Raw genomic sequence first — 15804 nt, forward strand, 5'->3', positions numbered from 1 at the left:
CCCCCGCCCCCAGACCCGGCAGTCCTTACGCTCGAAGGGCCGGTGGCAGGCAGGCCTAGCGTAATGTTGGGCAGGGAGGGTGATGTGTAGAGGGGCAGTTGCGTCACAGAGCCTTCGCGGGCCACCAGTCGATGAGCCAGGTTGGTCTGCAAAAGGCACAGAAGGTAGGCATCAGAGGCACGGCCGGACCTGAACCCAGCCCAGGACGCTCCAAGTGCGCTCAGCCTTTGGGAAAGGGCACAGGGGTCAGTTACCAAACAATTGACCCCCTGCCAAGGACCAAAGCAGCCGATTTCCCAGAAGGCCGACTCGGGCCCCTGAGTGTCTGCCTGGGTGGGTCTCTGCCTCGGAATCAGAAAAGGCTCCAGGCGAGGATCATACCCCGCCACCCCCGAAATCAAGGATCCACCAATACAACAAGGACTCCCTGCAAGGTGGATTCACATCTGACAACCTGGTAAGGCAGGTTCTGGGGCTCCCCCCACTTTACCGATGAGGAAACTGAGGCTGGGAATAGGGAAGGGAATTGCCCAGGGACACCCAGCGGGCAAGTGACCAAGATGTGATTACAACCAAGCCTTCCTGTGTCTGGATGATGTGCAGGCTGGGGCAGGGGGTATGACAGCATCTCCAAGGAGGGAAGGGGCTGTCACCTGGAGGAAGGCTCAGACCCAGAGGGCGGGACCAGGGGCACAGAGAGGAGCTTGTAAATGTTCCCTGGCCAGGGATGCCCCCAAGGTAGCTGCCAACACAGAGGTGGCCAATACGCTTGTTGACTAGGAGCTGATCAATTTAAACAACTTTTTTATTTAGAAATTCTGCATGAAAGTGAGAAAGGCATGACTGGCCCAGGCCACCTGAGGGGAGCACGGGGATGTTCCTCTGACCCCACGGCCAATTCCAAATATTCTCAATGGTCGATGGATGCATCATTCACACAACATCCATTTCCAAAGGACAGGGAAAGCCCCTTCCCCCTTCTCCTCAGCTGGAGGCCTTTCCCTGGTGCTTCTGACGTTGCACAAGGCAGCCTGGGTCTCACAGGGGCTCAAATCTATCCTTTGTCAATGATCTGTGGGCTGTGGGGAGGGCACAGAAATGCGCCTGAGGTTCCAGGACACCGATGGCTGGCTAACAGAGCTCACACAGAAATACAGAAAACAGCCCTGGGTGCAAATGTTCTCAGCTGGGAGGGCCAAGGATGGGAGCCCTCTCTGGATGCATCCACCATTCGGGTGCCATTCACTTCATTTCTAGGGCAGAAGGTTCTGTCCAAATCACTGGATCTAATAGGGCTGACGGCCCGCTGACATTGGTCCCCACTGTGTAAAGTCCTTCTGCTGGCCCTTCTCTACATATGTCTGAATCTCCTCCGATGTTCGAATCTCCACCCCTTCTAGGTGTTCACCCCCACACTGGGAGAACAGAATGGAAAATGCTATTTTTCATTCCTTCTGCAGAGAGGCACGGTGTATTCTAACCCTGAGAAATTGCCCTAAATATCTCCTGATTTGCACACACACACAATTGGTCGGGATGCTTAGCACGATGTTTTGAAAGGCAATTTCCTAGGCAGAAGTTTCTGCTCAAAGGAAAACAAACCCAGTAAAATGATCCATAAAGAGCGAGGCTGAGTTGAGCCAATTAAGCGGCGTGACTTCCCATTACAGGGAAACCAGCCCCTGCGACCTGGGAACAGCAGTGCTTCGTGTCGGGAATGTTTGTGAGGCTCACGCGCCTTCTTCCTAAAAGAAGCACGTCAGTCCTGAGGCAGAGGCTCCTTCCAGCCCCACCTGCTCCTGGACTGGGGGCCCTCGCTTCTCCCGCTTTCTAAGCCAAGAGCCCTCCCTCCCACAGGGGCCCAGAATCTTCTGGGCTGGTCACCTTCCTAAGAGGAGCCTGGGAGGGGCGTCACTATACTTGGGAGTGTCTTTGTTTGGTTTCAAAAAGCCTCCTGAGTATCTCTCTTGGACAGAAATGATCATCTTAGAGGTTATAGGGTAACGTAGGAGGAAGGACACAAGGAGAGGTGTGTTAAGTGGCATGGGATGTCTTGGGGGTGGTGAGTTCCCCATCATGGGAGGTATGCAAGCCTAGGTTGGATGGACACTTCCCAAGGATACCCCAGAGGGGGTCCTAGGGATGGGCCCAGGCCAAGGCTTGGCACCCAGGCAGTACTGATGACTCCTGTGAATGGTCAATCCAGATCCTGCTCCATAAAACTTGGGCAAACCACACAATTAATTTTTTTTAGAGGGGGGAAGGTAGGGCATTTGGGGTTAAGTGACTTGCCCAAGGTCACACAGCTATACACAATTAATTAATCAGCTGGCTAGGAAATGTGCTGAGTACTCACCAGGCAAGGCTCTCTTCAGGGTCTGGACGTACCCAGGGTACCCCTCACTGGTCATATGACCCTGGATAAGTCACAACATCTCTAAAACTTGGCAGTCCCTCCTAAAGTGGGGATCCCAGAGTACCCCCTACCTACCTTACAGGGCGCTGGGGAGACTGGGTGGAACAAGGCAGGAGAGAGGCCTTTGAAAGTTGTGTGGCCCCGGGGAAAGAATAAATAAGAGGTGGAAGAGGAGAAGGAGGAGGGAGAGGAAAAGGAGGAGGGAGAGGAGGAGGAGGAAAGGATGATGAAGAAAAAGAAGAGGGCCAATGAGGATGAAGGAAAAGGAAAAAAAGGCAGGGGCGGGGGAGAAGGCTGGTGAGAAAACAGGACCACTGCTGTCTGCCAGCGGCCTGGGGCCCCTGCAGTAAGGCCATGGGACGGCTAGGTGCAGTTTTGTGGTGCACAGGAGAGTCCTCTCTCTCTCAAGCCTCAGAGGAGTGGAAGAGACTGGACTGAGGTCAGCTAGGGCATGAGCAGCAAAGCCAGGAGTGACCCTAGGCCTGTGACTCCACATCCCAGTGTCCTCCAGGCCTCAGTCTTCGCATTGGTAAAGTGGGTGCAGGAGCCAGATGGCCGCCAAAGTCCCTTCGATTTCCCCCTCCGTAAAGAAGAGGGTCTCATGCAGACCTAAAGCCTAGTCCTGAGCAGACACATGTTCTCATTGGCTGGCCCAGCCTTCATTTCAAGCATGTATTCAGTTTTGTTTTTTTAAAGAAAAAGTATGTGGTTAAAGGGCACAAGGAAGCAGTGAGCCTGGGATGGGTGTGTTTGCTAAAAGACCCTTTTTTCTTCTTCCCTGGTACTGAGCTTGTTCTTCGTGGCTCTGAAGGCTCCGTGCCCATGGGAACCTCCCAGGGAAAGCCCCAGAACTGACTGGGCTCCCCTGCCAAGAAACAGCGAGATGGCACTGACCTCTGCCTGGAGGCTGGCAACAGAGCCGGCGAGTCCGTTCTCGGCACTAATGTTGTTGGAGCTATTGTTGGGGGAGCTGGGTCCTGATCCTGGGGCGCTGCTGCATGCGGAGTCTAGGACAGAGCAGAAGCGTTAGAGGGAGGCCCCCACGGCCTAGAGGAGGAGGAAGGGCCTGGATCCCACCCAGTCTTCTATGGAGAACCACCCAAGCAGAGCCCGAGGCGGAGGCCACCACTTTAAACCCCTAAGACTTAGGTCTGACACCATCAGGAATCCCTGTTCCTTTACTTCAAAGTCAGCCCCTGTGGCCTCCTGAGGAAGGGGTTGAACCAATTTGAATCGGTTTTCAAACTCCCACTTGGAAACACCTGAATGACAGGAAGGCCTTCCTAGGGCACCAGGAACTCTCAATTCCCAATGAGCCTCGACCCTCTATTAAAACTGATGATGGAGCGGACCCGGCTTCTTGTCTCTGCCTTCTCCAGCCCCACACCAGGGCCATCCCCCAACACAGTGCTGAACATGAAGACGCAGCCTCGTGACTGATTTACCAACCCTCTGGGAACACACAGGCGCATGTCACACATACACACGCACACACACGCACACACATACAGGCACAGAGTTTTCATGCCATACAAAAATATTCTCTGATCGGGGGAAGTCAACTGTTCACTTAGAGTTAACCAGTCAAAAGAAATCAAGGCCATAGAAGAAGCGGTGCAGACTGGTCCGTATCACCTTCTTCTGTGTTCCTAAGCTGGGGCTGAGATGAAGAGAAGAGCGCTAGCCAACACAGTAAGGTCCGCGGCCCAGTCATTTCTCTGGCGTGTAAACGGCCGACTACAAGACACACAGCCTTCAGGGAAAGGCCAAAGCACCCATGGGCCTTCTAGACTGAGCCCCACAGATGGTCTTGGAGGCATTCCAATTCAATTTGATCCAAGTCAACCCATCTCAGCCAGCATTTATTAGGAAACCATTGATACACCAGGCACAGACACAACCAGTCTCCGCCTTCATTGGGCACACACACAGATCAATCAATACCAAATGTACACAAAGGAAATTCAGGAGGGGGAGTGCCGATGCCTGGGAAGGGGGTTAAGAAAGGCCTGGAGGGAGGGGCATCTGAAGGTGCCTGGAAGTTAGTTCCAAAGTTTACGTTCAGCAGCAATACCTCTATTGAGATCAGAGAAAAGGGAAAGGAGCCATGGGTACAAAAATGTTTCTAGCACCTCTTTCTGTGGTGGCCAAGAATCAGAAATCGAGGGGATGCCCATCAACTGGAGGCTGGCCAAAAAAGTTGTGACATATGAATGCAATGGAACGCTATCGTGCTACAAGAAATGACGAGCAGGCGGACTTCAGAAAAGCCTGGAAAGACTTAGATGAACTGATGCTGAGTGAGGAGAGCAGAACCAGGAGAACACTGTACACAGAAACAGCAACATTGTAACAATGATCAACTGTGAATGACTGAGCTGTTCTCAGCAATACAACGGTCCAAGACAATCCCAAAGGACTCATGATGAAAAATGCTCTCCGCCTCCAGAGAAAGAACTCATGGATCCTGAATGCAAACTCAAGGAAAATTCTTTGTACTTTCTTTGGTTCCTTTTCTTTTTCTTTTTCTTTTTCCTTTTTCTTTTCTTTTCTTTTTTTTACAACATGGCTGATACAGAAATATTTTGCATGACTTCAAAACCAAACCAAACCAAGCGAACAAAAACAAAGCATGTGGCCGAGTCAAGCCTTCAGAAAAGTTGGGGAAGAATGTGGCGGGGCCAGAGCGGACAGAAGGAGTGGGAGGAATTGCCCAGGTGGACGTTCCCCAGGGATCAGCTTGGCCCTTCTTACCAGGAGCTGACTGTTTAAAGATCAAGGTGTTCAGTATCCACAGACACAAGGTGCCTCAGAGCCCAACCCACACACTAAACCCCTACCGAGGAAGCCTCAGCAAGGAACTCAGCCCAGAAACCCTTCTGGCTCCTGCATCCCAGGGGACCAAGTCTTTCTAGACTCTCTGGGGCCTTGGGGAGCAGCCCAGACTGTGGCCTGATCAGAGGAAAGGAGGCCACTTTCTTGGAGGCCAAGGAGGGAAGGACTTGACTGTATTTCTCCAGAAACACTGAGGGTTGCACTCAGACTAAAAAATACCAGTCGCTGAAGAAGAGGCTTTGGGCCAAAGAGAATCCTGGGAAAGTAAGAATCCATGGCCCTCCTCAAGACTTCCAAGGGCCCTTTTTTTTTGGTCTGCTCATCTTGTGAAGTCTGAGCTGCTGTCATGGACCCCCAAAAGCCTCCCGGGGGCACAGGCTGCATGCTGTAGCTGACCAGCCCCAGAGCCCTCCTCACACCTCTGGCCAAGGCAGGGAGGACTTGTGAAGTGAATGCTGCACTGTGGGATGCTGAGATTGGCAGCCTGGCACCTCACAGCATCGGCTGTAGACACGCTGTATGCAGACAGGAGACCCTGTTAGCTGGGAATTTACTAAAGCAAGTAGGGACAAGGATTGGGATGAGATCTGTGACTTTACGGATGTGGGGGAACCTCCTCTCCCACTGGAGGCTGGGATCTTCTTTGTGTCTCAAGGGTCTTATAAGAGTTTCTTGGAGCACTGAGAGGTGAGGGGGCTGGCACAGGCAGAGCTGCCTCCACAATGTCCTGTTTGCTGCTGGATCCTTGCTTTGAATCTGCCCTAATTCACCTCTGCCCACACACAAGCCATCCCCCTGCCGCAGTCCAACAGCCCCTTTATATACACACACACACACAAGCCATCCCCCTGCCCTGGCCCAATGCCCTCTTTATACACACATACACATGCACACACATGTACACAGACATGCACATGTACATGTGTACATGCCTCCCCACTCCCCTCCCCCCACCAGCTTCCCTAACTCTGGAGAGGTCTCCACTCTTCTCGGCTGCCGGAGTCCCATCCCTTTCAGCTCTGGACACAGTCATCTGCCAGGGGCCGCCAAGCCTTCCTCCCGGAGGCCAGCCCCTCAGTCCATCCCAACCCCAGTCCTCACCTCCTTCCTCCCTAACATGCTGCAGCATCCTCCAGCCTCTCCCTGCGAATGTCCCCCATATTCCACTCTCCTTATTCATAGAAGGCATGTTATTCTCCTGCCCAGGCACCTCTCCTGATGACCTACTGTGCAGCATGGAATGCCCCTTGGCCTTCAAGGCCCTGTGGCCTCCCACCATCTTGCTGAGCAGCCCGGCCTCTCTTCCTCCAAGTCTCTTGTTTGGAATGCTTCATGGCAGTCTCAGCAGCCTCTTGATAATCATGGGCCAGATGCACAGAATCCTGGGCCAGGCTTGGGCCTAACAAGGGAGCCCTTCACAAAATACCTGCCTTGCTGAATTCTGCCTTGGCTTGAAGGGCACCATGGAGGGGGCTCCTCTGTCTTCAATCCAAGAACTCCTCGCCCTCCAGGTCTCGGCTCCTTTGGGGAGCTGCTCTTTCTGGCCTTGGCTCTCACTCATCGAGGCCAAGACGCATTATGGGTCTGGTGCCATTTAACAGTGACAGAATAGGAGCACTGTCCTGGGAATGGCTTCAGGCGCCGGTCTGGCCTCTCAAAGTGTGTGGTTCCAACAGCTGTCTTCTGCACCTAGGCGTGACCACGGTCAGCACAGCCTCCAAAATGTTTGGGGAAACGGCAGAAGTCTTCTCACACAAGGCGCCCAGGAGCCAGAGGATGATGCGTTAGACACATTCATACCAGATTATAAATGGGCCAAATGAGCTCCAGTTCTGTTCACCGCAGGGAAACTATGGGATTAACAGATGAGGAAGCTGAGGTTGGTCCAGAGGGTAATGCAGCAGGATCTGAACCCAGGTTGCTCTGGCTGACTCTGAAGGCCATGCTCTATGCACCATGCCCCACCCCAGGGGCAGGCTCTCTAAGGCTTAGGGATAACGCCAGAGGCCATCTTGTCTGACTTCTCATTCTACAGATGAGAACAGGAAGGCCTGGAGTGGCGAAAGGACCTGCCCGAGATGATACCACTGAGATTTGAACCCAGGTCCTCAGTCCAGGGCTAGTGGGGTCTGAGGTGGCTGCCCTCTTATAAGGATGTTTGACAAAACCTTTTTCTTGGAAAGAGGTGATCAGCTAGAAGGCCACTGGAAGCCAGACCTCTTCTCCGGCCAATTTTTCGGGACCCTATCCTGTCCCATCCCCAGCTCCCTTCTGGACAAGAGAAGGTCAGGAACCTTGGGCTCGGCTTCCCTGTGCTTTGTGCCTACAGCCTCTAGATGGCGCTCAAGACCAAGAGGTCTAGACTCCAGTTGCCGTCCCTGGTAATCGCGGCACCTCTCTCAGCAAGGCTGACTCAAGGCCGTCCAGGGGCTCGAGCCCCACGTCCCTGCAAAGGCCTCGTGTCACCGGCCAGGGCCAGCCCCGGTCAGCCTGCTGCCCAGCCGCTTTCGCATTTGGGCTGGGAGAGTGACCAGCAGCCAGGGCAGCTGCACACAGGTGCCCCAAAGCCGGGTCTCCCGGCTCCCCCCACGTCCAGCGGTCCACAGGAGGGTCTCCGACAAGGAGATCTGGGCCCTTTATTCAGCTTGATTTCACCTGGGCCATTCACCTGGTTCTAGGGAAGCAAGAAGAAGCTGCCACTCCCTCTCCCGAGGCGGCTCAGTCCCAGCCCGGGAGGTGGCTCAGTCCCAGTCCAGAAGGTTGCCTGTGGTCACCCACCCCTGGCGGAGAAGTGAGGTCTGGGCTCAGCTCATCCTGGCTCTGCCTCTTCCCGCCTTTATCTTAAACAAAGCCAAGGACCGAAGCGTGGCTAAGGCGGAGAGAAGCCAAAAGGGGGAGGGGGCCTTCCTCAGCGTCACAAGCAGTGTGGCAGGACGGGTGCGAGCCCTCGAACCTACCTGTGACGTCCAACGGACGCTTTTTAAGAGCGGTCACCACCGGGCCGTCTTTCCTGCGCAACAGGGGGCTGCTCCGTCTCTCGGCCACCTTCTGCTTTAGCCGCGACCGTAACTTCAGGTTGGGTTCGGATGCTGCGCAGAGAAGAGAAGTCGGCGTTAGGGCCGGAAAAACCCAGAGGGCTTCAAGAGCAGTTCATTCGCAGTATTATCTTTTTCAAAGATATACATTGGATAAATATTAGCTTAACACGGACGCATTCCCCTGGAGTGTGAACGAAAGCATTCGCTCGGGATGTGGTATCGAGCGCTATCGGCCCCATCCATCAGCCAAGGGTAACAAATGGAAATGGTGGGATGTCTTTGGCAGCACTTTGGTGAGCACAGAGGGGTGTGCGTGTGCGTGTGTGTGCATGTGTGTATGTGTGTGTGCACATCTGTGTGTGTGCATGTGTGGACCATCACAATAATGCTGCTGCTGTCACACTTTACCAAATGGACTGGAAACAAGAGCCTAAAAGCTGACTGATGCTGGGTGTGGCTGCTGGGCCCATGAGGGAGGGCCCTGCAAGAGGAAGGGGCCAGCTTTCCTGGCCTTGCTCATCCCTACTAAACTCAGAGTCCTTGCTAATTCAGCCTCACATGTTACTCCTGCTTACCAAACATTCACCACTACGGTCTCCCCACGTTTCCCTAAGCCACAGGAGACTCCCAACACCAAGGGAGTGACATTCCACACGTCAAATCAAAAAAAGCCTAGTCCACAGAAGCCCTGATCTGGAACCCTGGTTCAGAACCTCCCTGCCCGTGGGACCTCGGGCCTCTGTTTTCTTGCCTGTGGCCAGGGTAGCCTCTAGGCCCCTCTTACTCTCCAGGGAAGGTCCCAGAAGCCATGTGCATGGAGCACACTCCTCACTTCTTCCTTTTAACACTCAGTTCAGTGGCTGCAGCTGTTGGGAAGCTAATCCTCCCAGCAGAAAGCCCCCTCTTCCCCCTCAAACTTTCTGAGAGCGCTTTCCAGTGATCAGGCCCATGTTGTACCTCTTGTCTCATATCCTCTGAGGGCAAGAGCAGGGTCTGTTTTTATTTCTGTACCCACAGAAGCGGGCACCGTGCCCAGCACAGTGTAGGCTCCTGACCTACAGTCACTGGATCCTAAGATATGTTGGGCCCCCTCACCCAGGGGATACCATTCAGGGATCTTCTCGGCCCTTGGGGCTTCCCCAGGGCATCAGTAAAATCAGAAAGATACTCCCCTTGGAGGTGCTCACTCTGCCTCTTGGAAAGCTGCCTAAGCAAGGCCCAGCCAGCCCTAGCCTGAGGACACTGGGGGCTTGAGTGGGGGGTGGGGAACGAGCCCTGAATGACTAGAAAGCCCCTTTCCAAGGTGGCTTGCTCGCTGGGGCACTCACAAGCCCCTGGACATGTGGAGTCAAACACAGGAGTGCTAACTTCTACCTCTGGGCCACCATGGTACAGCCACATTCTCCCAGGGGCCTGCAGGTAAGCGGCCACCACCTTTCTGACTTGGCCTTGGGGAGAGTTTGGATCATGACTCAGACACTTAACCACTGTGTGATTCTAGGCAAGTCTCTTCATTTCTTTTAGCCCCAGTCTTGTCATATGTAGGATGGGTACAACGAAAGCCTCTGCCTCCCAGGGCCATGACGAGTCAAGCGCTACAGGAATGTCTGCGGTACCTGGATCATTATTTGCCTGTTTTTTGCTGGGACAGAACCTGGACGATGTGGGCCGGCCTCCCAGGGGAGGGTGGGGGAGCTGAACTTTCCCTCCTGCATCAGAAGGAACCCTGGACCCCCCAGGCAAATTCAACGGAGGCCCAGGCCACCATGAGGCAGACTCTTTAAACCACTGCTTCTCATTCCAGAATCTGAGTCGGAAGAGGCTTCGTCAGCAGCTCCTGGAAAAATGCCTCAGCCTGAGGGTCTCTGCTGAGAGGCTTCTCAGTCCAGAAGAGTTGGCATTCCTGCCCCCCCCGCCAATCCAGGACTTCCACAGGGCGGGTTAGACACAGAGCCACGCAAAGGCTTTCTGGGATGGGGCGGTGATTCTGAAGAGCCAAGGGGGGCCAGATGGAACACTGGCTCATTTTACTGACTGAGCAACGGTGGGGCTGGGAGGGAGTGGACAGAGAGATGGCCCTGCCGCCAGGAGGCTCGGACACACGCTGCTGTGCTCCCCTGGGAAAGCGTCTTGACCACTCTCTGGCCCCAGAAACTCTCCAAGACGTTGGAGACAGAGGAGGGCCAATCTGTATTGGGAGAGGGCATTTCCATCTCGGGAGTCCCTTCAGCCAATGAACTCACTCTCCCCTGAAAAGGTTCCTCTTGGAAGCTTCTCTACCCCATCACCACTTAAATAGAGTGTGTGCTTAATCACTAATGAATTAGCTGGGGTGGGGGAAGGTGGTGCCATTGAGCAGAAAAGGATTAAAAATTCGGTGGATGACTATTAAGAGACCAAGTCAGTGAATAACAGAGATCCCGGTGAAGACTGGAAAAGACACAGGCCTGGGACTGGACTACATGCATCCTTTTGGCAGCTTCTCTACACCCAACGCCCGAAGTGAACAGCGTTCCCTTGGGGAAGGGGCCGGGGCGGACCTTCCTTGACCTGAAAGCTGAGGCCCTCTCTCAAAGATGTTCAGTGACTCCCATCGCCCTTAAGATGGCATACAAATCTGCAGCCTGGCACCGATGACCCTTTCCAATCTGTCATACGGCTCCCCTTCGCAGCCAGCCGACCAGAGGGGCCCCTCTGTGGCCATCCCCCCTTACCCATCTCTCTGCAGGGGTGGGAGCCCTGGTCTGGGGGAGCTTCTTTCTCACTGTCACTGTTACTGAATCCCAGCATCCCCAGGGGCTCCCTGCCTCCTGGTTCCTTCAGGCTTCAGCTTCAGTCTCTCCAAAGGTGGACACCTTCCCGACATGACCTTCTCACGTGCATCTGGCAGGTATGGTTACCGACAGGTTGTTCTCCTCACTGGATGGGGGGTGGGGAGCGCCTCGAGAACAAGGATCAGGGCTTTGTCTCTCTGCATTCCCAGGGCTGAGCATAGTGCCTGGCGTACAGCGGGTGCTTAATAGATGCTTGATGACTGACTGACTAGCAGATGCCTTTTGAGACCTGCCCGTCTACCTCCTTTTCCTCTTGGAAGGCCTTGGACAGTTCTGCCAACACTTTGTCTTCACTCATCTGTGCCAGTGTTAGGAGCTCTTCCTCATCGGTAGAACTTCAAACCGTTGAGGACAAGGGAGGACAGCCTGGTTTCTGTCTATACCTGCCCCCCCCACCCCCGACCCCAGCACCTCTCACAGTGACCGAGCTTGGCCGTGATGCAGAGCTGACAGGGCTGGGGGAGGATGGAGCAGCCCAGTGCATTCGCTGTCATACTGGGCCGCCCGCTCAGCTGGTGCCGCCCAACGCCTTTGACTGTTATAAAGAAGGGCAGGGACACATCGTGAAATGGGGGTGATGGGAGAACCCAAGCATCAGCACAGATCCTCTGGCAGGGACAGAAGGGCAGCTGAGCTCCTGGAGCCAGACAAGATAATGGGCTTGTGATGTTAGGAACTGGACGTGCAGAGGGCAGCTGGGGAGGACAGAGCCCTCCCCCACCCCCTGAGCCTCCCAAGATGGGTTTGGGTAGAACACAGAGAGTTCAGACCCAGCACACACAACTCTGCCCTCCCCTCAGATGCTCCTGATTCCTGCCTAGCTGCATCAGACCGACTTGGCCACAGCTCCCTCTTCCAGCTCTGCAGTTTTGGGCTGCTGTCCTCCAGGCCTGGCTGTCCTGGGGGGAGGGAGGGGTTCCTCTGGGCCTGAGTATCCTCCAGGCCTTGGGGTGTTCTTCAGGCCTTGGGCTGTCCTCTGGATCTGGGGTGACCTCTGGGCCTTGGGGGTGTCATCTGGGCCTGGGGTGTTCATTTTCTGTGCCTTCCCCGCTGAGATGACCCTCCATGTACCCTGTCTGTACTGAGTCACTTGTGTGTGGTCCCCCATTAGACCATGAGCTCCTGGAGAGCAGTCCCTGGACCTCCTGGGGCTGCCGGTCACAGACGAAGTGCTCAGCCAGGTTTGCTGCCATCGCCTCCTCCCTTTTCCTTGAGGACAGGGAGTGGTTCATCCCGAGACACACACCAGCTGTGTTACCCTCCCCATGGCTCCTAACCCTGCCTCAGCTTTATCTTCCTCATCTGTAAAACGGGGTGAAATAGCATGGACAGGAAGGCAGTAAGTCGGTCACTGTTACGAAAATCAAACAAGCTGGCTGACACACACAGAGACACAAACAGACACAAACATACAGACACCCACACAGAGATACACACACAATAGACACAGACACACCTGCACCCACACAGAGACACAGACACACAGACACACGCCACCGTGCTCACCTTGGAGCTCTCAATAAAAGCAGTTGTTGATGTGTGTACCTGGCCTGTACTTAGTAGGGGGAGGTAGGTGCTGGGTGACTTTCTGAGCCCCCAGCTTCTCCCTGGATGCTGCTTCTGCTTGTCTTTGCTATCAAGGGAGTATTAGCTGAAGAGCTCCAAGCTGCCTTCTTGGCTTAAGACTGGGGAGACAAAGCCTGAACCTAAGTCCTGCCCGGGCTCCGTCATCTTCTCCAAGGCCCCAGCCCCAGTGGCCATCCTTCTCCAGGATCTGACATAACAGCGGAATTCTTGAGGCTCTCCAAATAAAGAGTGCCCCAATCCCCCAGGGTGCCCAGGGGCTGGTGGCCAGGATGGACTGAATCAAAGCCTAAAATCCACACTATCAGACCAACTGCTTAGGCCACGTTGGGAGGAAAGCCGACCCGTCACCTCGACCAAGGCTCTCATGATATTATGGGAAGGTCTAAAGATGGCAAGTGAGTCAGCCGTGGGCCCAAAAGAAATCGGCAGCAGGGCCTGCACTTGGACCCAGGCCCTTGGACTCCAGGCCCAATGTTCTTTTTCGGACAGGAGGCTGCTTTGTCTTCATCAGCTCAAGGACTTGGGGCAGACTGGATGTGGTTGTCCTCAAAAGCAGCCAAGTCAATGAGAAATCGAGGCTGACAGTATAACGCTCCACACGCATCACATCTCATGGGAACCCTGTAACAACCCTGCGATCCGGGGGGCCCCACCAAAAAGTGCCTGCTGCAGAGCCGGCACTTACAAATAACTGATTCATGGTTCACTTATCGACTCCCTCACAAAATGACTCAGGATCCTAGAGCTCCCTAGAGCTGTCAGGGACCTCAGCACCTTTACTTTACACACAAGGAGTCTGGTGGGTGGAGATCAGAGTGCCCCCAGGGCAGGGGGACCATGGAGGCCTCTCCTGAGGATCCTTTGAAGTAGATATTAATGGTCAATGGACACCTCGGCACGGACAAAGCTCTCGGTCTCTTCGTTCATAAGTGGCAGAAGGATGACGGGTCAGACGAGGAATCCAACTGAATTCCACAAGAAAGTGCCTATTTGGTGTTGGGAGGGATGTGAACAGTACAAGGGTGTGGGGGTCTGCCCATTCAATTCCACAAGCATTGGCAAGGACCGTTCCTGGGCCCAAGAGAAGCAGCCTGGGATTTCTGTGTCCTTCTCCCACGTGAAAGATCCCGTAGTGACCTCTCTTCCTACAGCTCATCCAAAGGTTAGCCTTCTGTCCCCTGAAGGGAAGAATCATCTTTGGACTCAAGCACAGTACCCGCTCCTTGGCTTTCTGCCTCAACCCTTCCTTCTCGTGAGCTTCTCTCCACTGCTGAGGGTGCTATCATCTTCCCAGTCACCCAGGCCTGAAGCCTCCATGTCCACACTCACCTCCCTTATCCATCCACTGCCAAACACTACCATGTCTACCTTCATGACGTCTCTCTTATCCCCCGTCTCCACTTCCACAGCCCCCACTCAAGGAGACATCTTCAGCACTTCCCAGATGCACTCTGGCCATATCCACCTGGTTGTCTCAGGATTATTTCACGCTCCCCAGCCCGCCCCAAACTTCTTGACTCCCCTCTGGCCCCTGGTCATGAGCTTCTGGGCTGCCACATTCATTTGCATCTTGAGAAACAGAAAGATGTATGTGGGGGCTCCTCTGGATCCCAATGTCACTGATCAGGAAATGTGGGGAGGGAGCCCTTTCCCCCATGGCTCTCCCACGTCCCATTGGAGTGCTTGCCTGCTCTGCTCTCGATAAGCAATGCTGACCATAAAACCATGCTCCGAGTGAGCCTCCCCAAGCCCTGATCCTCAGCAGAGCACTAAGGCTTCATTTCTTCCCTAAGCACCTTGGCCCTTGACCAGTCACCGTATCGCACTTCCTCATTAGCCAGGGTGTCGAGCCATCTGGGCCACACCGAAGCCCAGGCTAGACGAATACGGAATCTGGGTGAGGCCGGAGAAAAGCTCAGTGACTTTCTGGAACTCTATTTCACGACTTATGATCCTCCCATGCTTTTACAAGAACACGGGAAACCATAATTTAATAGAAACATTTGATTGAAAAATGTGATGGAACCATCATCGGGCTGGAAAGATCAAAGTGGACAGGAAAAAGCAAAGCCCAGGTGGCTCCATCTGACAAGGAGCTGCGGCCGTGGTGGAGGACACGATGCTCCATGCAGCCACGTACCCTCGTCACAGCAAAAGCTTAGGCCTGGCGGTCAGGAGCCCCTCCTACAATCCAGGCTCTGCCTCGTGGGTCCTTGGACAGATCCCGGGGACTCCCATTTCTGATCAGCGATACAAAGGGGCTCAACTAGACTATTGCTAGGCGGGATCCCTCAGAACCTCCTGATTCACTTAAATTCAACAAACAGCAAGATTCAGCCCTTGGAATCAGAGTCATGCTAGCAGCGGGAGATATCCCTGCTCCCGAGAGACCTAGGACAGGCAGGCAGACAGAGGGACACACGCAAACTGGAGGAGGGTAGAGCCAGAGCTGAGGTGGAGGGAGGGGGGCATTCCAGGCAGGAGACAGAGGCTGGGCAAACACAGGGAGGCGGGAGACCAAGGGCTGAGTTTGGGGAGTGACAGGAAGTGAAGGGCAACAGATAACATTTGCCCAGTAATCGGACAAGGCGGCAAAGCAGATAGAACAGGGGCCAGGAAGACCTGACTTCAAATCTGACCTTACTAGCTGTATGACCCCAGGCAAGTCATATAACCTGTTTGCTTCAGTTTCCTTGCCCCTGTGAGGATCAGTTTAGACAGTAACCCTAAGGTGCCGAGCCCAGTGCCTGCCACCCAGCAGACGCTGTCACTAGGTCAGCCGTTACTACGTCTGGAAGGAAGGGTGGGAGCCAGTGACATGGCCTCATCTGGGCCTGGGGCTCTGAAGCTGGGAGTGGGTGCAGACCCTCCTCCAAGGAAGCCCCTGTCTGGCAGCCAGGGAGGGTCGGAGGCACCCTGAGGCAGGTGCTCTGTACGCTAGCCCTGCCTCTGACCATCAGGACAGGCTGCCTCTCTGGGCCGATCCCCATTCCCCGGCTCTGAGCTACACTGCAGCGCACCTCCGGACACTGGATCTTTGTTGAAAAAGAACAACCACAGGATCTCAAGCTCAAAGGGAGCTCGGAGATCAAGC

The 15804-nt window shown here is 54.5% G+C and overlaps 1 protein-coding gene across 2 annotated transcripts in view; it reads right to left on the minus strand.

Annotated features, from left to right (window-relative positions):
• Nucleotides 1–33: 33 nt before the first annotated feature.
• LOC118856962 (histone deacetylase 4-like) overlaps nt 34–15804 on the minus strand; it is a gene marked incomplete at its 3' end in the record, with an annotated part of 168904 nt that continues 153133 nt past the window's right edge. For both annotated transcript variants that reach the window (XM_036767542.1, XM_036767543.1), the window contains 3 exon segments: nt 34–146; nt 3311–3423; nt 8209–8340. In XM_036767542.1, coding sequence (XP_036623437.1) covers nt 34–146; nt 3311–3423; nt 8209–8340 — 358 coding nt within the window.

Source organism: Trichosurus vulpecula, chromosome 7 (assembly GCF_011100635.1).
Source record: "Trichosurus vulpecula isolate mTriVul1 chromosome 7, mTriVul1.pri, whole genome shotgun sequence".
NCBI classification, from domain to species: domain Eukaryota; kingdom Metazoa; phylum Chordata; class Mammalia; order Diprotodontia; family Phalangeridae; genus Trichosurus; species Trichosurus vulpecula.